The sequence below is a fragment of the Polypterus senegalus genome, chromosome 6 (assembly GCF_016835505.1).
Source record: "Polypterus senegalus isolate Bchr_013 chromosome 6, ASM1683550v1, whole genome shotgun sequence".
NCBI lineage: Eukaryota > Metazoa > Chordata > Cladistia > Polypteriformes > Polypteridae > Polypterus > Polypterus senegalus.
In genome coordinates, this window is record NC_053159.1 from 116,156,212 (window position 1) to 116,183,068 (window position 26,857).

Consider the following 26,857-nt stretch of genomic DNA (forward strand, 5'->3'; position numbering starts at 1 on the left):
ATTGAAATAAAAATATCACAAAAAGCTAAATTTCAGTGTTAGTCAGTAAAATGTACATACAGTTGCATGCAGGTCTGGGCACCAGAAATGTCTGTTTCTGTGAATAGGTAAGTGAGCAGAAGATGAACTCATCACCAAAAAGCATACAGATAAATGAGACCCATTTCTCTCTATTATAAAAAAAAAATCTTGGAAGGCTTGGAAGACGACGATAAAATGATTTTCTTGGAGACACTAACGTCCCATGAGACAAGGCAGTTGGACGAAAGGACAGCTGCTGTACAGGCTTTTAAATGATCGACGTGCAGCACGACAAGCAGAACACACAGCTCGGCAGCAGCAAGCCAACAGCTGATCCAATTGCATCTCCTTAGTGGGATGCAGAGACTCAAAGTGGCTTGTGCATAGTGTGCCCCGATGGTTGTGGAGGGGGTGGGCGAGTGAAGTGAGCCCCCTAGTCTATTATTTTAAGCAAGATTACATTTTATATTATTTCCATCATTCACAGGTACAAAATAATTAAAAAAAAAAAAATGAAGGGCCTGAAGCAAATATTTGGGTACCCAACACGATCAGTACTTAGTAACACTCCCTCCGCCAAGTATCACAGCTTATAATTGTTTTTTGTAGCCAGTTCAGTCTTTCAGTTCTTATGCGGGGTATTTTTTGCCTATTCATCCTTGCAAAAGGCTTCTAATTCATCAAGAATCTTGGTTTACCATCTTGCATGCACTGCTCTTTTGAGATCTATCCACAGATTTTCAATGATGTTTAGGTGGGGTACCATGAAGTCCATGGCAAAACTACCGGCTTGCGCCTCTTGAGGGAATCCATTGTAATTTGTGAGGCGAGTTTCAGATCATTATCTTGTAGGACCCATCCTCTTTTTACTTTCAACTTTTTTAAGTTAAGTTTGCTTCCAGAATTTGCTGGTATTTATTTTAATCCATTCTTTCTGCTACTAGTGATATGTTCCCTGTGCCAGTGGAGAGGTGTTCTTTTCCTGAAATTGGGCACCCTTTTTTTCTTCAAACATACCTTTGCACATTGTGGCCAAAAAGGTCTATATTGACTTCATCAGTCCAACATGACTGGTTTCCAAGATGCATCAGGCTTGTTTAGATGTTCATTTGTAAACTTCAGTCACTGAATTTTGTGACTAGGATGCAGGAAGGATTTTCTTCTGCTGACTCTACCATGAAGGCCATATCTGTTCAAATGTTTCTGCACAGTAGAACAGTGCACCACCACTCCAAAGTCTACTAAATCTTCATGAAGATCTTTTGCAGTCAAACTGGGATTTTTATTTGCCTTTCTAGGAATCCAAAGAAAAGTTCTTTCAGACCCCAGCTTGACCTCCACTGTTTGTGTTAACTGCCATTTCTTAATGATGTTACAAATTGAGGAAACAGTTACCTGAAAACCCTTTTCTTTTAGTGCTGGAGAGCTGCTTAGAGCAGCTCATGACTGCTTATTCTTGCGACAAGGTTTGAGGAGTCAGAGAATTTATACAACTTTGCATTTCCTGGGGTTCCCTAATGAGGACTGTGAACAAGCCATAGCACTAATGACCCAATTAAGGTCTTAGACCTTGCTAAGTTATAGAAGACCTCAAAACATACTGGGGAGCCTAAACTTGTGTGGTGCTCTTTTGCTTTTTTCACTGTACAATCGTACAAAGCAAAAACAATACACTAATCTTGCATAAAAAGAAATGTGTCATCTTTAACTTTATGCCTTTTGGCAATAGGTTAAGTGAACTGAAGATTAAGTATTTACAGTAACAAGACTTTTTAAACAAGGGTGCTCATACTTTTGCATGCCACTGTAGTTACACTTTCAGACCAGCTTACTCCAAATTAGGGTGTTGGGGGACAAGTGCTTACCCTGCTAGAAGCAGGTTCAATGCAGGAAACAGCACTGGATAGGTCACAACATCCTTCACATAACACACACATGCATTACTACATTAAATGACACTGAAACCGATTTAGACTTACCAGTTAACTCAACTTGCAAATCTTCAAGGCAGTGTTGATTAAAATCTGAATACACAGGAATAATATGGAGAATGTACCAAACACAAAAATCAGTCAACACTACCCAAACAATTATCTAAAATGGGCAAACGACAAGTATTTCATGGAAGGGCACAACATATCTATGTCAATTATCAACATATTTCACAGTTGTACTGTAAGGAACCACAAATGCTTATTACACCAAGCTACGCAAATACAGCCCACTTCAAAATACTGTACAATTTTTCTGCAAACTGCGTTGAAGTTTTTTTGACAGTATTTATTGCATGCATCTGCTCAAGAATCAAATTAGGCCAAATGACAAAACTGAAAAATATTTGCAGATATTTTACATAATACATATTTGCTATGTATAAGGTTCTAATTCATGGATTCTTTAAAATAAAATTAATTAGTCTTTGGCATTATAGGTTAAGAAAGACTACTATGCCACTTCATCATCAGGTTTAATCAAAAACTGGCAGGGAAAAAAAAAACCAAAAAAAACAAAAAAACACCCCTGTATATAAGACATTTTCAACTCTGCAGCAATACAAATAATAATAGTGGCTAGGACAAGTAGCAAGAGGCACCCAAAAGTTTACAAGCAGTTCTCATGTTCATCATCATCATCATCATCTTCAACGCGACAACGCTTGCGAGCATTCACTGTTGTGTTACTTGTGGAGGAGATGGATGCAGTAACCTGAGACTGAAATAACTGGACATCATGGAAACCATGCGACTAGAAAGAAAAATTAGAAGAACATTATCAAAGAATACTCTAGAATGCTATAAAAGATGCTAACAAAAGACAATGTTATGTAGTGTTCATCCTAACATAGGTCTGTTTATATTTACACACTAAGGACTATGAAAAAATGTCAGATTTTAAAGCAATTAGGATATTAAAACAAAAAAATTAGGTTTTTTAAAGTTGGGAGAAAAAAGCCAATTTGTATTTTGAGACAGCAAGTATTACAAAATTTTACTTTATTAATTTGAGACACTTAGTCAAATATCAAGAATACAGTATATTAATTTTGTCAGAAGAGCCATCTTGCTTCTTTGTTGGTCAGTGTTTTAATTACATTATATTCCAATTTAAAAAAAATCAGAGCACAAATTGTTCCAGTGATGGATATCCACCAGTCCATGTCAATCTTTTTGATATGGGCCCATTGAGTAGTTTCTTCTAACCAGTTAGGTTACCTCCTATGGCCTTTACCTGCAAGCAACGTTCCCTCTAATTTTTTTACTATGTGGGCAGAACACCAATGTGCCTGAGCAGTAACACAAGGGAGCTGCACAAGAAACTGATTTTTATTTATACATGGTGCTGTGCTTTCCATTTATGTCATTGTTAAATTGTAAATTTTTAACAGCAAGAAAAACACTGAAAATATAACGTTTTCCACACACACACACAGCGCTACATTAGGCTAGATTAATCGATACCCAAATTTCAGATATGGACAGTTAACAAGTTACAACTTATTCCGTTACAGTTTTTGATGCCTGTCCTTATGCACACACCAATGCAGATAAACATGATCTAAATTGACTGTTCGTCCTGAGTTTTGATACAACTTTATGTGCATCAGCATGTCCAAATGTTCTGCCTCGAGGCTTTTACGAGATTTTCTCTTGATGACATTCAAGAGGCGAACTGCATTCACAACCAGCACACAATCAGATGCTTGAAACATTGCACAGATATCCGTAAGGCTTGCCAGTACATATTGAACTATATGGGCAAATATCCGAAGCAGCATGGTTTTGAGTTTTTCAGGCACGACAAATCAAAAAATGCGATACTCCATCATCACTGTTTTTGACAGCTCATTCAGCTCAGTTGACTGGGGATGGAAATAACGGTACCTTTCAACCAGCTTTACGATTTCTGTTTCTCAATTATCAACATCAGTTGTGATGGAAATAACATGCCTTCGAACAACCTCCTTTATTTTCTGGAAAGCAAGCCTCCATGTGCAAACAGATACATTCAACAAAGCGGACAATAGATGCCACATTGACTTCCTTATCGCCATTCATAAAGGCTTTTGCTTCCTCACTCTAGTGCACGTTCTCGCCCAAGTACTAAGCACACAACTTTAATATTCTCACCTTCACAAACTTAAATGCTTCAATTGGTGTCAAGTTGCTTTGCTGTAATAATCTGCTCAATCCAGCTAATTAACCAACCACATCGTCAAATAATATTAGTGCAACTTGAATCTGTGGGTTGGCCAGCTGATTAATGCAGTATTTGCTGACTGGATCAATACATTCTTTGACCTGCTTCTTACAGTATTCGATCAAAAACGGGAATATTTCTGATAAAAGCTGTTAGTGCAAAATGCCAAGAAAGCCATTGCACTTCATTTAGTGGCCAAAATGAAACCGAATCATTGTCTACAACTGCCACCAGTTCTATGAATTTTGTTTGTTTCACCAACAACCTGCTAAACATTGTATACATTGTTCGCAGTACCTCCTCAATGTCTTACATTAACTGAATGTGCTTGCAGGCCAGGTCTTCCTGATGAGCTACACAGTGTTGTTTGAACAAATGTGGAATCTCATGACAAAGTTGAGCGGCCACACCATTTGGTGCGTGGCAATTTATAACCACTACATGGTCATTTTTTGTAGCTTTGAGGAACATTGCCTGCAAGCAGCTGAAGTGATGGAATAATAAACTTCACCCTCCAAATTTGCATCTTTGGAGCATTATCTTTCATTTATAAACTTTAATTACATTGAATAGTTTAATCTTTTCTTTACAAGCTATTCTTTTCTGTAACACATTTTCAAGATGTTTTCTAGAGATTTCAGATTATAGTTATAGGAATATTGATCTATCCATTTACTGAACTAACTAATCAGTACTGTATCTGGATTTGAGCTACAGCTGATCTCAGGAGTATGAGTCAGCACAATGTCAACTACCATGCCTAACATTGCATAATTCCTCCTAGCAACAGACTTTCTGTATGGTTGTAAGTAAAGCCACTTTAATTCACATTGTCTGAAAATTAAATGCATCAAAAAGTAGGTTAAATAATTAAAGCGATATACCAAAAAGTTCTGTTTCTAATTGAGTCTTTTATACATTGTATCCTTCTAAACCAAGGTATCTTTTTCTTTACTGTTCAATGAGGCAGTAAAGTTGCTGGGAACCATTTAGCAGAAATTTCCAAATCACTATTTACACCCAATCTCTGTAAAAAGGTTTTTTTATATATATTCATGTAATGATACATCATAACTCACTGTAATCTGAAAGGGAACCATCTGTTCCTTCTGTCTTGATGACTTAGTTAAGGATGCAAACCTGGAAAGCAAGGGAGACTGTATAATTTAACACGTTTATTGTGAAGCCAATTTCTTATTTTAATTTCAATGGAGATTAATATATTCACAAGCTTTAATTCAGAAAAACTTACTACTAAGGCTTACTATAGCACATATTAAAAGTTGTTATATGGGTAGAATAAGTACACAAAGGAAATTAAATGCAAACTAAGCAGACACTCACCTTCTATAACATTCTTACAATGACCAATATTCAAAAGAACACATACAGAGTATTACTGTAATACACACATTAACATTAAATGGTCAAGGCAATGGAATTTATTAAATTGCCTTGAGGTAGACAGACTGTTTGAGGATACGGACGTGGTAAAGTACATACTGAGTGACACGGGCATAGCAAACTGGACAGCTCAGAGGACAAGTTTAGCCAGGACACACAGAGATGCAAACCACTACCCAATCAAAGATAATGGAGCAAGGAAGGAGTACCTTTGAAAATGTGTCAAACTTGAGCAAAACCACATTAAAATCCTGCTATAACAAACAAGTATAAATGTAGCTCCTAGACACTACAAATGTGACATAAATATGGTATTCAATATTATCCTTTGACCAGAGTTACAAGCACAACACAAAACAGTTCAACATTCTTTGTGTATGTTTTACAGGAATATACTGTGAAATAATACACTGCTTATAGTTTTAAAATATTAAAAGATTCATGTACTGTATTAAGAAAAAATAAGTGAAAATGTATTACCTTTGTTTGCCCTGCCAATAAAGAATGAGTCTCTGTGGGGAAGCATGCCCCCAGCTTTCTCCTGCAAAGAAAGAAACCTCAGAATAATAATTCTCTAATGTATCATCTTCATCACTCCTTGTAAAAAGTACTTAAATTTTCAGCTTCCCCATTACAAGTATATTAAGTACAGACTAATCTTACATTGTGGTTAACAATAGACTTATGCAGACATTCAACTCTCACTAACACTTTAACATTAATGTCTTGTTTTCAAAATGTTTTTACGGATTATTAACCTTCAGAGAACTCCACATTAGAAACTAATCATAAGCATCTGAATAAGAACTCAGAGGGTCAGCATTGAAGAGGAAAAAAATCTCTTTGCAAACCATTCATCAATTGTTTCAAACAAATTTTGTAAAATATGGTAAAATGTTTTTGCTTCAGCCAGTTTCTTAATTAGAAGTCAATTATTGCTACTAATAGATTTTCCTTCTTTTTGACTTAATTTTAGTTCAGTCATTGTTAAATTTCAGAATTCCTAATTGCTTCTTATCTCCAAAATAGCCTCATTCATACTTCAATTTTTCTTTTTTTTTTCTTAACCAGATGTCAGCTAACAATAAAATACAAATAAGGAGAATAAATGAAAACATTTAAAATGGATAAACATAATTTGTACAAATAAGTAAAAATAATAAAACATACATAAACTGGAAATGGGTGAAATAAGGTAATCAAAAATACAATATGGGTGTGACAAATACAGTATGTTTAACAGAAAAAAGGCTGTTCATATGAAGTTCCAAACTGTGTAAATTCTTTTTCAAGTTAATACACGTTTTAATGAAAAAAGATGAAAAATTAAAGATTAAAAGGTCACTTGGCTTCAAATCCTTGTGTGTGCAAAATTTAGCAAAAATACTGGAGCAGAATCAAGCAGGATTGTCTTAGGGAAAAGGCCAAAGCATTTTAAGGGCATACCACGCCTGTTTTTCCGGTCCATAACAACAAATCTCAAAGAAAAAAAAGATTAAGAGAATATATGGTATGGGGAAGAACCAATGGGAAAGAAACTCAATGAAAACTAAATACCTGTTGTGTTAATATTAAAAGTTAGTAATTAAAAAGGAGAAAAAGCTAAACAGGGGAAAAAAAAAGGAAAAGTAGAAATGATTACACTATTTGTTTCCAATTTTCATTATGTACGTTTTTTCCATTTTATGTTTATCTATTTGATTTTTGATTTTTATTGCATCAATGTAATTTTTCAATTATTCTATTTGTAAACCTTTAGCTATTTCACTTGTTTGACTAACTATCTGTTTACTGGATATACACTTTTTTGAATACAACAGCTGTCCTACGTTTTTAACCTTTTATTGCAAGTTTTTTAAAATATATTTATTTAATTTATTTACTATCCTGCTTTTACTAGTCACTAGTAGATCCTAATTTTGTACAGTTTTAGATATTTGCAGGTTAAGACGGAATAATAAAGACATAAAATACATGTAGGTTTAGATTAGAAGCAAAACTATACTTAAAGTTACCAAAACTGGAACCCATCATTGAAAATAACAAGCCTATAAAACAGTCGTAAACTTAACAGTTAACTGAGTTGTTTACTTTTATTTATTTATTTTTTAAATACCAGTAGTTATATGTAACTTGAGTTACTTTTCTGCTGCTTTTCATCTGGATTCATATACAAAAGTGTAATTTTGATAAAATAATGACAAGGAAATTTTAAGCTTTCTAATTTATATTCTTTATCAAGCCATTATACTGTTCTAACATTAAAAAATAACTATTTAAAAATGTAACTAAAAGTCATACACAACCACACAAAAAAACTCAATAATATATTGTTTAAATTCCCAAATACAATATTAGGGACAGAGGTGGGAGTTAAGTATGAACTCTTACCAGGCACAACTTTTTTCTTTCAGTCTTAAATTAAGAAATCATACTTTTAATTCCTGGAGGTGGCATGCTAAGAGTGAAGGCTGAAAACCCTTGGCCTACAGATGTCACATGACATTTAATCACATATGTATCAATAGTCTGCTGTAGTTAAGCATTTGCATTGATTAACAGATCTATTATACAAAATCATGTAGTGTTACTACTGTGAGCTGTAATGAAGATCATGCTCTGCTTCATTGTGTTGGATTTATATTAATAGGGGCCCTGACTTAAAGTCGCTGCCCCTCAAAATGTCGTACCATTAAGTATGGAAAGCACTTATCTAGGCTATCTGGTTAACAATGCCTGAGAAAATTTTCATTTATGGTGCTTGGTTTTAATTTAAGGCACTCACAGATGGATGAAATGAAAAAAATGTTGATACTTTTATTTCTTTTATAATTCAAATTTTCACACATTATATTTATATCATCCTTGGCTTATCACTTAACAGCAAAACAAACATGATGCTGCCATTAAAAACTAATAACGTTAGGCAGCAAAATCTGAGGTAGACTATAGTCCATGAATGTACAACTTCACCTATAACACAAAATCTAAAGTAGTGCTGGGTGAAAAAACAATTTCCATTTTTGATCAGGGAAAAAGACAATATGTTGCAGCAGTCAATGCCTGTGGTCTACCACGCAGCATGCAGGCTTGGCAAAACTCCAAGACAACAGAAAAACGTGATGGATTTTGCGAAATTGCCCATCCCCCATGAGGAAGCTACACCGTAAACATTAGTGATGTGGTCAATTGCTTGGTAAATATGTCATGGAACAAGGACATGTCTGTAAGTGAAGCTGAGGAGGTAAATCTGTTAATTGCTCGGGAAGACAGAATACCAAAGAAAGGGCACACATCTTCAAATGTTTGGAAGAGGTTCAGCTACCTCAAATCAGACCAAGCAGAAATAACGCCAGTATACAAGATATGTCGCCAACAGGTCCAAACAAAGACTAATACCATACCATACCATACATACATACAAACAATACAGGGTGGCCCACGAAAAAGTAGCCCGCCTTCCTGCCAGAGTGGCGCGCCATTTGACAACCCTAATCACGAAAGCTGTTTAGACATAGTGCAAACGTGCGAGTACGAGCTGAGCGACATGTATTCCATTCCACAAAGAATCATTTTCAGCACTTTCTGTAAAGAGTGAGTAAAAATTTTTGCATTTCAAGTTTCTATCTTTACGGAAGGGCGCCTTTTTTCGCCAGGGAGGCGGGCTACTTTTTCGTGGGCCACCTTGTATATCCAGTCAAATATGCGGAATGTCAAAAAGAACCCTTGAGTTTGAGCAAGTGCTATTCCAAAACAGCAGTCGATTGTGTCATTATTTGCCAATAGAACTCCATATAGTAGGAAATCAAAAAGGTATCAGGACACCAGAGGCACAGTCACTTACTTCATGGTGAAGTTCATGATGCCAGTGAATGTTGTCAAAAACGATGAATTCAAGAAACTTTTGAAAGTAATTGACCCAAGGTTTAAACTTCCTGGCTGAAAGCATTTTTCACAGTTGGTGCTTCCACAGTTTTATGACAAACGTCAGGCAAAGTTAGAAGCTGCATTGAAACATACGAGATACTTTGACACCTCCACAGTCTTATGGTCAAATCAGACATTGGAGCCTTACATAAGTCTGCCTATTCGCTGCATTGACACAGAATGAAATTTACAGAGCATGTCTTCAAACTGTATGTTTTACTGCAGATCACATGGCAGAGACAATTACAACGGAGGCTTAGAGAGGACCACCATGGGTGTATCAGTATGGACAATGGAGTGAACCTTGTCAAGGCTATGTCACTAAAAAAGTGGACTCACCATTATTGCTTTGGACATAATATTGCACCTAGCATTCAGTCAGTGAATTTTATTAGTTTAGTTAATTAATTTACCATTGTGAATATGCTTTGTATTGTGTTGCTTAAATTTTTGATACTAACATTACAATATACTACAACTGAGTTACTTCTAGAACTAATTGTTATTTAAAAACACATGAAGCCTGAAACAATAGGCTAACCTTTTTAGGAAAAAACCTATAGCGTACAAGAGAAAATGCATGCTGCTTTAATAGAAGGAAAACAAGATCTCAAATTATTTTAGATACTGTTCTTCCCGAGATTAAATGAAACAGAATAGAAGAGGATATTTATTACAGCTAGTAATGAAGATTATGCTTGCATTGCGTTATGACTGGAATTTGACATACCTGCAACTTTCAAACTGTTTGCACATTATTTTTCTACACTTATACATTGCCATGTTATTTTGAGCTACAGTAGGGGCAATCATTCTGAAAACTTTAAAATTCTGGAATGTTTCTGATTTTGAAAGGAAATGTTAAATAAATACAGTTTATGTGCCATTTCTCAAAAATAAAACTCTTAAGCAGATAAGATTTATTTGAACTTGTTTATTCAGATTATATTAGGATAGGACAGGCTTTAAAAAAGGAAAAGGGAATAAACTATATTGTGATAATTACAACAACAACAACATTTATTTATATAGCACATTTTCATACAAACAGTAGCTCAAAGTGCTTTACATATTAAAGAATAGAAAAATGAAGGACACAATTATAAAACAAAATAAATCAACATTAACATTGAATAAGAGATAAGGTTCAATGGCCAGGGGGGACAGAAAAAACAAAAAAACTCCAGACGGCTGGAGAAAAAATAAAATCTGTAGGGAATTATCAAAAATCCAATGTTTGACTAACTTGTATTAAGGATCTGTTTTGCTATCAGGAGTGGCTGTTGGAGGAGTAAAAGATAAAGATAAAAATAAGCATGTTAACCTAGGGGTGACCTCAAGCGGAGGTCACGATACTTCCAACAATTCTGACAATACAGATACCATATCATGATATCAAAAAATATATAAGCCGTTCAAAGAGAATAAAATTATAGGATTAAACATTGTGAGCCAATGTTTACAGCTGAAAATATTTATTTTATTGTGTAAATGCTTTTGTAATAAACTTGAGTTGGAAGAGTATAAACATGAATCATAAATTAACCATCCATCCATCCATCCATTATCCAACCAAAGAACAAAAAATAGTTTGGACGTGAGCATCAGTAGACTTTGCCCCACTAGGGACCAAAGTTACCTGAAGTATTCTATGCAATTTCAGTAATTATTTACCGCTCTGATACTGATCTTTCTGATCATAAAATAAGTTATTACAATAGCAACTGACAAGAAAAATGGCAGAATTACAGTATTTGAGGCTTCCCTCTAAAGCAGTGGTTCCCAACCTTTTTGACACCAAGGGCCGCTTATATAGAAGCAAATTTTTCCAGATACCCATAGGGGGAGTGGGAGGATTCAGGGCGGGTGCGTAGGGCAGTTTTATACACAATATACAGTGGTGTGAAAAACTAATTTTCCCCCTTCCTGATTTCTTATTCTTTTGCATGTTTGTCACACAAAATGTTTCTGATCATCAAACACATTTAACCATTAGTCAAATATAACACAAGTAAACACAAAATGCAGTTTTTAAATGATGGTTTTTTATTATTTAGGGAGAAAAAATCCAAACCTACATGGCCCTGTGTAAAAAAGTAATTTGCCCCCTTGTTAAAAAATAACCTAACTGTGGTGTATAACACCCGAGTTCAATTTCCGTAGCCACCCCCAAGCCTGATTACTGCCACACCTGTTTCAATCAAGAAATCACTTAAGTAGGAGCTGCCTGACACAGAAGTAGACCAAAAGCACCTCAAAAGCTAGACATCATGTCAAGATCCAAAGAAATTCAGGAACAAATGAGAACAGAAGTAATTGAGATCTATCAGTCTGGTAAAGGTTATAAAGCCATTTCTAAAGCTTTGGGACTCCAGCGAACCACAGTGAGAGCCATTATCCACAAATGGCAAAAACATGGAACAGTGGTGAACCTTCCCAGGAGTGGCCGGCCGACCAAAATTACCCCAAGAGGGCAGAGGCGACTCATCCGAGAGGTCACAAAAGACCCCAGGACAACGTCTAAAGAACTGCAGGCCTCACTTGCCTCAATTAAGGTCAGTGTTCACGACTCCACCATAAGAAAGAGACTGGGCAAAATCGGCCTGCATGGCAGATTTCCGAGACGCAAACCACTGTTAAGCAAAGAGAACATTAGGGCTCGTCTCAATTTTGCTAAGAAACATCTCAATGATTGCCAAGACTTTTGGGAAAATACCTTGTGGACTGAGGAGACAAAAGTTGAACTTTTGGAAGGCAAATGTCCGTTACATCTGGCGTAAAAGGAACACAGCATTTCAGAAAAAGAACATCATACCAACAGTAAAATATGGTGGTGGTAGTGTGATGGTCTGGGGTTGTTTTGCTGCTTCAGGACCTGGAAGGCTTGCTGTGATAGATGGAACCATGAATTCTACTGTCTACCAAAAAATCCTGAAGGAGAATGTCCGGCCATCTGTTCGTCAACTCAAGCTGAAGCGATCTTGGGTGCTGCAACAGGACAATGACCCAAAACACACCAGCAAATCCACCTCTGAATGGCTGAAGAAAACAAAACAAAATGAAGACTTTGGAGTGGCCTAGTCAAAGTCCTGACCTGAATCCAATTGAGATGCTATGGCATGACCTTAAAAAGGCAGTTCATGCTAGAAAACCCTCAAATAAAAGCTGAATTACAACAATTCTGCAAAGATGAGTGGGCCAAAATTCCTCCAGAGCGCTGTAAAAGACTCATTGCAAGTTATCGCAAATGCTTGATTGCAGTTATTGCTGCTAAGGGTGGCCCAACCAGTTATTAGGTTCAGGGGGCAATTACTTTTTCACACAGGGCCATGTAGGTTTGGATTTTTTTCTCCCTAAATAATAAAAACCATCATTTAAAAACTGCATTTTGTGTTTACTTGTGTTATATTTGACTAATGGTTAAATGTGTTTGATGATCAGAAACATTTTGTGTGACAAACATGCAAAAGAATAAGAAATCAGGAAGGGGGCAAATAGTTTTTCACACCACTGTACATTTCTATTATTATTAAGTTATAACATCATAATAGAAATTATACAACTTACCATAATGCAGAATCAATGGGCACCCTGAGCTTGTTTACCTGCAACCAGATGACCCCATCTGGGGATGATAGAAGACAGTGAAACGCGACGTGTGCTGCTTATGTTCAGTCTACTCGGTAATCTCATTTTTGTTGCTGTCACTGCAGAAAACACTGCCTCACAAAGATAGGATGCTGGAAATGGAAGCAGACTTTTCAGTGCTTTTGTGACAACCTCAGGATATTCTGCCTTGACTTTAATCCAAAAGCTATGGAGACTTGAAGTTGTCTCAAACATAATTTTAAGGCCATCATCATTTGCAACCTCAAGCAGCTGATCCTCTTCAAGCACAGACAAAGTTAATTCACCTGGCTTATTCACAAATGGGTCACGGATCCATTCCTTCCCATTTCAGGGATCTTTTGTGGTTGGGAAATAATGCTCAAACTCTATTGAAAGCGGAGATAGGTGATCATACACCAGCTGGGAGAAAGAAGGCCCTGGCTTGGTATCCATAACAACATCTGCTAACGTTTGAAACATATCAAAAAATGTTCACTTGTCGGCCCCATAAATCAAGTTTGGCTTTGAATGCAGCCACTTTATCTGCCAACTTGAACACAGCGGTTATTCTTCCCTGAAGTGACAGATTAAGCTTGTTGAGCAAGCTGAATATGTCACACAAGTAGGCAAGTTTTGTGACCCATTCTGCATCACTAAAATGTGCTACTAGTTTTTTTCTAAAAAAAAAATCTCTGGAGCAGCTCTCGTAACTCAAAAACTCTGGTCAGCGATCTACCTTTAGAAAGCCATTTCACTTCTTTGTATATGAGAAGACGTGTGTGCTCTGCACCCATCTCCTCACAGGGCTGCACAAACAGACGCGAGTTTAGGGCATATACTTTACTGTGGTTAATCATTTTAATCACATCCTGCAAAACGTTAAGTTCAGGTGACATTTTTCAGCTAGCCAGCATTTCTCTATGGATGACACAATGTGTAAACTCACATTTAGAAGCAACCTCCTTGACTGGAGTAGTGAATCCAGAAAGCTGTCCAGTCATGACACTGTTCGCTCCATCTGTGCGTATACCAACACAAAGTGACCAATTCAGTTTTCCTGACATGTAATCATTCAAAGACTTGAATAGCTCTGCAGCTATGGTGTTGGTTGACAACAAAAGTGGACATAACATATCCTCTTGCACATACTCCCGAAATATATATCGCACAAAAACAAGCATTGTTGCCTTGTTATCAACATCAATAGAATCATCAACCTGGATTGTGTGCCACAGTGACTTATTAATCCTCTCTTACAATTGTGCCTCAATATCCTCTCTGCTATTTCATCAATTTGTCTGGTTATGGTGCTAGCTGAAAAAGGAACACCGGCCACCTTTTGAGCTGCTGCCTCTTCTAAAAGTTCACGGCAAATGTCCTTAGCAGCAGGCAGGATCAACTTTTCACCAATTGAAAAGGGCCTCTTAGCTTTAGCAATGCGGTCAGCCACTAAGAATGATGCTTTCAGTGCAGACACTTTTACTGAAGTGGTGGCCTTCAAAAATTTCTTCTGCTCTTCCAATTCATGTTTTTTCTTTTGAAACACTCCAAAGTTTTGAGGGTTTCACGGCTTCGTTGCATAGTTGCTCACCACATATTATACAAAGTGAGCATGGAGAATGTGAATCACCTGTTGCAATGAACCCGTAATTTACATAGGACTCTTGGTATTTTCTTAAATGTAGCTCTCTTTTTGTTGGCAGTCTTAGAGAGTCTTCTGGTGTCTCGTCATCATTTGGTCTTTCCCCCTTTTGAAAGAAGCTTTTCAGTGATGTTTGTTTTTTACTTATTTTTGCCAAAGGGGCAAAAATGTGTTTAAAATTGTCACTGCCAAAACTCTGCTCCTGTGCCTTTAAGAACTCCCCCTCACAGCTCCACACACGCCGTCTGCTTTCTTCAAGATGGTAGCTGCAGCTGCTAACTGCTGCCTCTCCTGCCGTCACCGCCAACCAGGTACCCGCTCTCCCTACCTCCGGGTATCTTCTGCCTCAGATTTTCCTCCTCAGGCTCCTCCAGCACGGCTGGATACGGAGTCTGCAGAGTGGGTAAACGTTGGGTGCCCAATAGCGCCTGTATGCCTGTAGTGCAAATACAGGTAAAATTCCACTACAACAAACTGCCACGGACCTAAAAAGGGACCTAGTTGTGATGAGATTCTGTATTTGTTGCTATAGTGCATTCTTTAATTTGTGTCCAGGTGTTTGCAATCATGTCAATAGCTTCTTTCGCATTAATTTTAATCTTTTATCTACAAGTTATTCTGGCGAGAATTTTTCTCAGCATTTCCTTGCGATAATACACTTTCAGGGTGCGAATGATGCCCAAACCCAATAACTGAAGCACTGCTGTGCAATTGGGTGGTAGGAACTCAACACGAACATTAACTAAATAAGGAAGGTTGTTGTGGGCAGCACAGTTATCAATCAGAAGCCGAATCATCCTTTTCTTCTCCATATTGTGAGGTTTCTGAACTCTTTTGGGATCCACCCCACCCAATGGGAATATCACACTGAAGCGTGTCCCAAAATGCAATTGCCGTATCTGTGGAACATTGTTTGCCTGTTGCCAGGGCAGGTCAACAGCAGGCTCACAGCACTGCGGTGAAGCGCCACAGAAGCAAATCCTAAGAGATCGTGGCTGTACTATAAATCCCTGTCTTACACCCCAAAACACGAGGCTGAGTGTCAGTACTTTAGCAAAACCAGATTTATTCCGCTTGAAACAGGAACAGCACAGTAATTTATTGTAGCAGGATCTGCTACTCTCCTATAAACAGACACAGTCGTCAGACAGGGTTGAGACCAGGTTAGTGTAATCCTGTTCCCTGCATTTACAATGTTCCTTGCGTCACCCATCAAGATATTTTCTATTTGCTTCAGTGCCGAGCCGCATCAGAGCTGTGAGCCTGCTTTTGTCCCAGCAACAGATAAACAGTCTTCCACAGAGGTGGTGATCGCAATTGAGGACACTCTTCGGTATGTTGTCCAGTTGGGGGAGGAGCCAAGAGAGTTTAGAAACCTCACATTTTCTTGAATGAGTGCCACATTAATAGGAATGTTTCTTGAACGAGCATCACTGAACCACATAAAAACTGCTTTTTCAGCGTCTTCAAATGCAGCAGTTCGCATACATTTGCAACCTATGCGGCCTTTCAAGAAAGTTGACAGTGTCGATGGCGAAATTCTGAATTCACTGGCAACGTCTTTTTTCTTTTGGCCACAATTGAGAGCTGCACAAATTTAAAGATTTTTTTTTTCTAATATGAACTGCTATTGTTTTTTCTTATCTGCGGTTTCTATAGGAGGGCGACAATGAGATAAATTCCAATGGATGCTTTTCAAATGTTGACGAGCAATAAGCAAAAGGTATCACTAAAAACCGCTGAAAACAAAAACAGCAAAAAAACAAACACACACCAGTACGAGAAAAGTCCAAAGAAAGATTTTTTTTTTTAAACAAAGTTTCTGTTGGGGATCATTGTGCACAACTGAACTGCGACCGCATAAATAACTGCTCTGTGGATGATTCATTCAAGCATTTCAAGGTCACTTCGTTGTAATGAAAGTATCTGCTGAATGTATTTCGTAGTAACGAGATTTCCATAGACTCATCATATGGGGAAACTGTCGGGACCATAAAAAATACTTTGCTGTAATGAAAACTTTGTTGTAAAGATATTCATTGTAACGGAATTTTACCTGTAGCCTGTGCTCGTCTCTCTCCTCTCTCTGCGCTGCTGCCAAGCCCCACTTGCCTAGCATTCTGAAAAGTGTCCTCAGTGAAGGTTAACTTAACTGGAATTTAATGTTTTTGTTAAAATCAATAAGTGTGTTCTTTGCAAGCTCTTTGCTAAAAACACCATGCTGTTAACAGTTTATGGCTATAGTGCTGCCCTGTGGCGCATGGTCACATTTCCCTTAGTGCTGCATGCCCTTTCAGAGGGTGAAATTGTGTTCAAAATAAGTTTGTTTTTTTTTTTTTTTATATAAAAACAACATGTAGCATTGAAACGTTATTTATACATGGTGAGCCAAAAAGGACCACATTTCAAACATTTATTCTACAAAAATGCTACAAGATAAAATAAATTTCATAACGACACAAGAAAGGTATACAAAAGAGTTTTTTTCCCCACTGTGTTTTAAAAATGATATCTTAAAGGTGGTGGCCATGATTAGAGCTCTAACTATTGATTATTTTGGTAGTCGACAAATCGTTTAATTTATTTTTTGATTAGTCACGATTATTTCATGCCTGACTATTTTGATGCCTGCGACCTGTGGGTGCACATCCTGTTCTGGGCTCCAGTGCATGTCTTACCTCCTCTGCTCACGTCTGCCCACCTGTGAATGTCAACCTTTCTACGTAAACACAATTAAAATTAATAATGATCAAATTAAAATAACAACCAGTGAAACATATGAACTTGAAAATAATCTGATGTTTTTATATTAGTGTGACCATCGCAATAATAAATAAATACATTAAACAATACAAACTAAAGTGCACATAGTCTTTAAACAAAAAAAAGTGCATTTAACTTAACCAAAAATGGCCACTGGTGTGTCTTAAAGTCCAAAAAGTTAAATAAAGCTTCAATTCAAATAAAACAAAACAATAATACACAGTTTATAAAAGTTTCAGTTCATATATTCCTGATTGCAGTGCAGGAACTTGAGCATTTCGACGTGCTCTGATGTGAGGCTGGCTCTCTTCTTTGAGACAATGTTCCCAGCTGCTGAGAAGAGACGCTCAGAGGGAGTAGAGGTAGCAGGAATACATAAGAATGATTTTGCAGACACAGAAATATGTTTTAATCATCACACTCTGAAAGAAAAGTGTTGCAGTTTACCACATCATGTACTATATTATGCCAAAATAAAAAAATAACGGTCTAAAATATGTAACAAGGTAATTACTGCCAGCACACCTGAGCCGAGTATATTCGGAAAAGTACATTTGTTGAACACCGCAACCAGCTAGAGTCGGTTTCCAGTGCAATTTGGAAGCACACTGAAGCAGAGTATACACGGTGACATATATTCGGTGAAGTACATTCATTGAACTCCGCAACCCGCTAAAGTTGTTTCTCAGTGCAATTTGCCAGCACACCGGAGCTGATCAGTCAGTGCCGTATATTCATTGAGCAGCCAGCTCACGACCACTGCAAGCCCCGGCAGAGCTACAGCAACACTGCACTAGACGAGCCTGCAATCATCAGCGTTTACCCCTGTGTGTTTGCATGCAGCCAGTTCAAGTGCAGTTGGCTCTGTGATATACTGAATTTCATCAATGACTTCAGTTGCATATTGAACATATAGTAATAGATTGTTGCAGTAGGTTTTTTTTTTAATAGTTTTTACAGTTCATTTGCAGTGTGTAAAATGATCAGTGTTGCAGTAATTGTGATGCTCTTTGCATGAAAAAAAATGTATTCCGTTAAAATTTCACATTTTCTTTGTGAATTGTAATGTTTACTTAAAAAGTGCAGCTAAAAACTATTTGGTGTCCAGGGGTGCATTAAACCTCAAGTATGTGTCGGTTTAAGGGTTAACTATCACTGTTGAAACCTTGATATAAACATTATAGTACAAACATCAGCATTAACATGCGAAACTAACTTTATTCGCTAAAACTTACCTCTCGAGAGACGGCAGCATCACAGCTCCAGGATGCTTGCGTTGGTAGGACTGTGTGTGTCTTGACAAACAAACGATACTGCCCCCAGACATTCATGTGGTGCATTGCAGTTACAAAAACCAATGTGGTTCTTTGTGACTGGAGCCTCTATTGAAGGTTCTGTTTATGACATGTCGACAATAAAAAAATTTGCGTCAATGATTTTTTTGTAGTCAACGTCGTCAATTACGTCGACTAATTGTTGCAGCCCTATTAGAGATTTACTCTTTGAGACAATTACTAAACGCTCGCATGACATTTTCAGCCATTTCAAGGAAAATAGCAGTGATTTAGTGGCAAGCAGCGTTCTTGAGGGTTTCAAGGTATTGAGGTCAGTGTGTGTATACCTTCGCCTTGACATAGCCCCACAAGAAGAAATCACACAGAGTGAGATCTGGGGTCTCATGTATAAAAGGTGCATTTCCATGCTCAAATCGCGATGTATAAAACCTAAACTTGGTGTAAAGCCACACACATTTCATGCTAACTAAAACCCAGGCGTATACAAGTCAGTTTTGCACACTGACAGCACCCAGCATTAAAGCAGTGCTACTGTTCCAGTGTGGTTTCCCTTTCTTTTTTAGATCCACATCCCTGACTCGGCTTTATAAAATACACTGAAATTAACTGCATATTGTTTATTAGTTTAATGCATCTGATTGTAATTAACATGTAACAATATAATGGTCCACAGAATGGTCAAACTATTCTAAATACCATAGCTGCTATAGCATTGTTACTCTCATTGCACCTTCTTCTTTCAGCTGCTCCCATTAGGGGTTGCCACAGCGGATCATCTTTTTTCATATTACTCTCACTGCACCACTCAGAGTATTTATATCATTGTACTGGAGTGTGGAATCACAGATCTACAGCAGCTGATCAGAAAGAGAATTATCGGTATACAGCATCAAGCTTCAAAACCTTTCCTGTACGGACCTTGTGGTACAGAAACAGTTTTATCCCAAGAACTATAAATGCACTCAATCAGTCCATCAAGTGCTCCTTGTAGAACTGTTTTTACATACAAGTACAATCACCTCACTGTAAATTTGCACTAAAGTTATAATACTGCAAAACCTGAGCCAATTTATAAAGCGCATATTTACATATGACGATATTTTTAAGATGAAATGCAGCAAAATACGTTTATTATACAGATAAAACTAACTTCATTTATATCTATACTAATAAAAGGCAAAGCCCTCACTGACTCATCACTAATTCTCCCACTTCCCGTGTAGGTAGAAGGCTGAAATTTGGCAGGCTCATTCCTTACAGCTTACTTACAAAAGTTGGGTAGGTTTCATTTTGAAATTCTACGCGTAATGGTAATAACTGGAACCTATTTTTTCGTCCATATACTATAATAGACTTCTGCTCGATGCCCGTGGGAGGCGTGCCTCCCCATATAAGGCCGTCCGTCAGCGGCAATCCAATAGAAACACTGCCGCTAAATATTCACGGGTGAAGGACTGTGCTTATGCAGAGGAAGATGAGATGGTCGGGGTGGCGTTTGGCACAAACTCAGCGAAACTGCGAGAGAAACTTTTAAGTGCCGGGTCTTAGCTAACATTAAATACAGCCGTGGGGTGGAAAAAGTCAATGTCCCGCTAAAGGAAGACAGTGGAAAAAAAAAAAAACCCGTGCACGCAGTGTGTCACGTCTCAGATAAAGAGAAAGACAAGCTGTTTATTGATGCAGTAAGAAACGAATCGATGAATGAAACATATCATCTTTACAACGATTGACAAACACGGAATGCAACTTGAACACAACACATCCTACAAATACGAAACTGATTGAAAGAAATAATGATAATCAAATCCTTGATGACAGCAACAGTCATAACACTCACAAAACAATTACTGTATATCGACAATCATGTTACGTTATTTTTAAAAAGTTCCCTTTCCTTTTTCATAACTTCTTTAACACACTACTTCTCCGCTGCGAAGCGCGGGTGTATATTATATACACACACATACATACACACATACATCCCGATCTACATACTCTCAAATAGACAAACCACACGCCATGGCGCAATGGTAGGGGCTTCGCCTCTAGCGCCAACGTCCGAGGTTCGATTCCCGAGAGGGGGTGCACTGAGTATGTACGCGCACTTCCCGATTCATTTTACCCTCGCATCCCCTTAGTTTGAGACGTATGAAAAAATATGCGGTTAACGCAGAAAGACAGATCACTAATTGAAGCTTTATGAATAATGGATACAAAGCGCGTTCCTAAGACTGATTGGAGGCAAATTTCATTTCAAAAAACTACCCGACGGAAGCCTTGATAAAAGCGTGGTTTTGTGCAAACTGTCCAAATACGAACCTGAGTGAAAGAAATTATAATCAAATTCTTGATGACAGCAACACTCATAATGGTCACAAAACTATTACATTCACAATCATGTTACATTATTTTTAAAATGTTTCCTTTTCTTAGCACAAGCAAAGCGGAGAAGCTTCGATGCATGTACTCCATGACGTGTTAAAAAAAAATAACGCATTTAATCATACTTTCAATTCCAAGCAAAGGGGAACTTTTGTCAATGCATGATTTCCTGGTACATCGATAACACTGATGCACACATCAGAGCTACAAAAATGTTAGAGTCAGAATAAAGCGCGTTCCTACGACTGATCGGAGGAAAATTTCATTTCAAAAGACTATCCGACGGAAGCCTGGTTTTGTGCACACTGAAAAGCAAGCAAAATTAGATGCATTACAGAAAGCAGACTTTGTGGCTCTTACTGGGGATCATTGGCCTTCCATGACCGTTAGTAATTCTAATTACAAAATGTTCAATGATCACACTGTTTTAGCCTAAAGTACAAAATAATTTTGGCTAAGGTTACTCAGAGTTTAAAGGTGAAGCTGGTCAAATTACCTTTTATGTTTCTGCCTTATTTTTTTTTAAGAAGAAAAACTGCACTTTATGTTGAAATTTTGGTTATTATTTAAAGACAATAACATTCTGAAAATGTACTTAAAGTACTTAAAATACCACTTTATTTTTAAGTCTGCCCAATTTTAGCCAGGGATGATATTTTTGTTTCTCTTTTGAATTGAAATGCAGTTTAAAAGCATTTTTTTTTTTTTCAGAAATTAAAAGAGCTTGAGTTTACAATATTCATGTCCATGTCTATTATTTGATTCTGTCGCCCACTAAAACCCTTTTAAATTAAAAAAAAAAAACATTTGCGATTTGGGCCAAATTTTCATGTGTGATTACATACGATTAATCAAGATTAATTATTACACAGCCTCTAATTAATTAGATTAATTTTTTTAAATCGGGTCCCACCCCTAATTATTTATATTATATTTCATACATACATACATACACACAGAGTCCCTGACAAAAGTCTTGTCGCTTGTGTACAAATTGACCTGAAGTGCCGCTAAAATATATTTCTAATCAAGATTTTGTTACAAGTAAATGGGTCATTTTAATCCCATCAGCTTTTGTAATAATGTTTCAGTGCAAAACGAAACTGACAAAAAGTATTCTGAAATTCACAGCTTGGTAAAGCCCATTGAGTCAATTTTTGGCAAGACATAAGTGTTGTCGCCTTGTAATATGAGTTTCACCTGTGAATAAATAATGGATCAATTAGGTCTCAGGTGTGTATAAAAAGAACCCCAGTACACTAGACCTTCACATCAACTGCAACTAGACCACTGCAAACATGCCTAAGATTCACCCTGAGACTAAAGTGTTGATTATCAAGAGGCTGAAGACCAAATCCACTGCTGATGTGGCAAACACCTTCAATGTGTCTCAGCGTCAAGTTCAGAGGATAAAAAAAAGATTTGAAGAGACTGGAGACATTTTTGACAAGCCCAGGTCAGGAAGACCCCGCAAGACAACTGCTCAAAAGGAACGTTTGTTGGCTCGAAAATCCAAGGCCAGCTAATTTTCCACTGCAGCAGAGCTCCACGAGACCTGGTCACCTGAAGTCCCTGTGTCAATCAGAACAGTTTGTCGGATTCTGTCTCGAAATGGCCTCTATGGTCGAATCAGTGCCCATAAGCCAGCACTAAACAAAAGACAATTGAAAAACCGTGTGGCATTTGCCAAGGCCCACAGTCTGCTAAAAGGATGGACGCTGGAAAAGTGGCAGATGGTGGATTTTTCAGATGAATCTTCTGTTGAATTACACCACAATCACTGCAAATACTGCAGGAGACCTACTGGAACCAGCATGGAGCTGAGATTTACCCAGAAAACAGTGAAGTTTGGTGGAGGCAAAATCATGGTCTGGGGTTACATCCAGTATGGGGGTATGCGAGGGATCTGCAAGGAGGAAGGCAACATCAATAGTCTAAAATACCAAGAAATCTTAGTTACCTCTTATATTTCCAACCATAAAAAGGGCCAAATTCTGCAGCAGGATGGTGCTCCATCGCATACTTCCATCTCCACATCAAAGTTCCTTAAAGCGAAGAAGATCAAGATGCTCCAGGATTGGTCAGCCCAGTCACCAGACATGAACATCATTGAGCATATGTGGGGTAGGATGAAAGAGGAAGCATGGAAGACGAAACCAAAGAATATTGATGAACTCTGGGAGGCGTGCAAGACTGTTTTCTTTGCTATTCCTGATGACTTCATCAATAAATTGTATGAATCCTTGCCAAACCACATGGATGCTGTCCTTCAAGCTCATGGAAGTCCTACAAGATATTAAATTTGGATCTCACAGCACCACTACTTAATTTGCTGACATATTTTTGGATTTGCAGAAAAGTTGTTCATTTTCTGTATAGGCGACAAAACTTTTGTCTTGCCCAAATTTGACCTGTCTGTCTTGATTAAATGATAAATCTTTTTACAGTGAAACTAATTTATTTCAGTGCATTAAACATAATTTGGGAGGGCTTTATCTTTTCATATGAGCTATTTCTAACACCAGTTGATTAATAAAAAGTCAGGTTAATAGCAGGAGTTTCTACAAAATAGAGAAGCAGCAAGACTTTTGTCAGGGACTGTGTGTGTGTGTGTGTGTGTGTGTGTATATATATATATTATTATTATTATTATTATTATTATTATTATTATTATTATAATATATAGCAAGATACCCGCGCTTCGCAGCAGCAAAGTACTGCCTTAAAATTTTTATTAAGAAGAAAATTAAACCTTTTTAAACTGAGGGAAAATATACAAATAATTATTTGTTAAGGATCTCTTTGTATACCACATTGTGAGTTCGCCCTCGGTTGTAATATGACCAAGCTGTGCCGAGCTTACTCTTGAGCATGCAACGTACAGTTGGCCATGTGAACAGTAATCTTGTTTCAAATCTCACAGCTTGGATTGCTGCTGTCATAATCGGTTTGAGTTTCATGGTTTGTTTCAATTACGACAGTATTTGTAGGACTTGTGTTGAAGTGACATTCGGCCTCTGTCAAGTGCTGTAAGTATACAACCGGTTTCATTGATAACTTCACATCCAGCTTTTGAGAGTTTAAACATTCATAAACATCAAAGTGTCCACTACTGAAATCGTCACCTGTGAATCTAAGATGTTTAAGAGGCATAGGCGGTTGTCGAAAGGTACACTTGAAAGCGACAACCGATCAATTCAGCAGCAGTCATCAACTCACATGCAGATCCATAGGTGAAGGGCTTAAGCATTTCACTCTTATAGTGCTCCTGTGTAGTATAATTATCTCCTGTACCGTCATCAGTCCACACCTTGAACCTGTCCCAGTCATTCAATACATAAGACACAATGTTCCTCCGGATATCAAGAGTGAGCCTGATATGGCCATGCAATATGTAACAAAGAGAATGGAAAAGGTAGGTGCCATCTCCGGGCATGGAAACCACTCGGTAAGTGACAGTTCTTTGATCGATGGTGATCACCTCGATAGACATATTAATGGGGGTACGGTTGGAATGATTAAGGAAATGGGTACCTGAACAATGTAAAGTAAGTCTAAAATACCTACACAATAACTATAATCGTAATAAACGAACAATAAAACAGTGGAGAAGCCATGGATTAAATAAAAAGGCTGTAGTTATCAGCAGGGAGACGTGAATCCTGTGGCGAAGCAAGGAAGGGAATGTAGAGACTGGACTGGACAGACGGCCTTATATAGGCAGGCAGCCAACAATGAGGGAGGCGTTGGGATGGGGGACCCAACGCCGCCTCACACGGTGACCGAGCTGCAGGCTATGGACGTATATATGTACGTAAGTAGGATTCAGTTAGCGTTGGGAACCCGCGTACCAAATTTCTTGAAGCTGGGCCCATAAGTAACAAAGACCATAGGTTCAATATGGCGGCTGACAGTGGCATCATACCACCGAAATAAGTACATACATTGGTCTCGGTTAGCGCATGGAAGCCGCCTACCAAATTTTGTGAAGATGGGGCCATAAATAAGAAAGTTCAACATGGCGGATGTTGTCGACCGTTATGACCGTTACCTGTAGAATTTCAAAATGAAACCTGCTTAACTTTTGTAAGTAAGCTGTAAGGAATGAGCCTGCCAAATTTCAGCCTTCTACCTACACGGGAAGTTGGAAAATTGGCGACGTTGGAAAGTTCAATATGGCGGCCGACAGTGGCGTCATACCATCGAAATAAGTAAGTACATCGGTTTCGGTTAGCGCAGGGAAGCCGCCTACCAAATTTAGTGAAGATGGGGCGTTAAATAAGAAAGTTCAACATGGCGGACGTTGTCGACCGTTACGTGTAGAGTTTCGAAATGAAACCTGCTTAACTTTTGTAAGTAAGCTGTAAGGAATAAGCCTGCCAAATTTCAGCTTTCTACCTACATGGGAAGTTGGAGAATTAATGATGAGTGAATGAGTGAGCGAGTCAGTGAGAGCTTTGCTTTTTATTAATATAGACTAGTAAAATACCCGCGCTTCGCAGCGGAGAAGTAGTGTGTTAAAGAAGTAATGAAAAAGAAAAGGGATTATTAGGAACACCTGTTCAATTTCTCATTAATGCAATTATCTAATCAACCAATCACATGGCAGTTGCTTCAATGCATTTAGGGGTGTGGTCCTGGTCAAGAATCTCCTGAACTCCAAACTGAACGTCAGAATGGGAAAGAAAGGTGATTTAAGCAATTTTAAGTGTGGCATGATTGTTGGTGCCAGACGGGCCGGTCTGAGTATTTCACAATCTGCTCAGTTACTGGGATTTTCACGCACAACCATTTCTAGGGTTTACAAAGAATGGTGTGAAAAGGGAAAAACATCCAGTATGCGGCAGTCCTGTGGGCGAAAATGCCTTGTTGATGCTAGTGGTCAGAGGAGAATGGGCCGACTGATTCAAGCTGACAGAAGAGCAACTTTAACTGAAATAACCACTCGTTACAACCGAGGTATGCAGCAAAGCATTTGTGAAGCCACAACACGCACAACCTTGAGGCGGATGAGCTACAACAGCAGAAGACCCCACCGGGTACCACTCATCTCCACTACAAATAGGAAAAAGAGGGTACAATTTGCGCGAGCTCACCAAAATTGGACAGTTGAAGACTGGAAAAATGTTGCCTGGTCTGATGAGTCTCGATTTCTGTTGAGACATTCAAATGGCAGAGTCAGAATTTGGCGTAAATAGAATGAGAACATCGATCCATCATGCCTTGTTACCACTGTGCAGGCTGGTGGTGGTGGTGTAATGGTGTAGGGGATGTTTTGTTGGCACACTTTAGGCCCCTTAGTGCCAATTGGGTATCGTTTAAATGCCACGGGCTACCTGAGCATTGTTTCTGACCATGTCCATCCCTTCATGACCACCATGTACCCATCCTCTGATGGCTAATTCCAGCAGGATAATGCACCATGTCACAAAGCTCGAATCATTTCAAATTGGTTTCTTGAACATGACAATGAGTTCACTGTACTAAAATGGCCCCCACAGTCACCAGATCTCAACCCAATAGAGCATCTTTGGGATGTGGTGGAGCTTCGTGCCCTGGATGTGCATCCCACAAATTTCCATCAACTGCAAGATGCTATCCTATCAATATGGGCCAA

General features: G+C 38.1%; 1 protein-coding gene across 1 annotated transcript in view; it reads right to left on the bottom strand.

Annotated features, from left to right (window-relative positions):
- Positions 1-280: 280 nt before the first annotated feature.
- rad51c (RAD51 paralog C) overlaps positions 281-26,857 on the bottom strand; it is a 44,999-nt gene continuing 18,422 nt past the window's right edge. The window contains exons 7-9 of the mRNA XM_039756863.1: positions 6,103-6,163; positions 5,298-5,358; positions 281-2,766 (exon numbers count right to left, since the gene is read on the bottom strand). Of these exons, the coding sequence (XP_039612797.1) occupies positions 2,623-2,766; positions 5,298-5,358; positions 6,103-6,163 (266 nt within the window). The 3' untranslated portion in view covers positions 281-2,622. The remainder of the gene's footprint in view (positions 2,767-5,297; positions 5,359-6,102; positions 6,164-26,857) is intronic.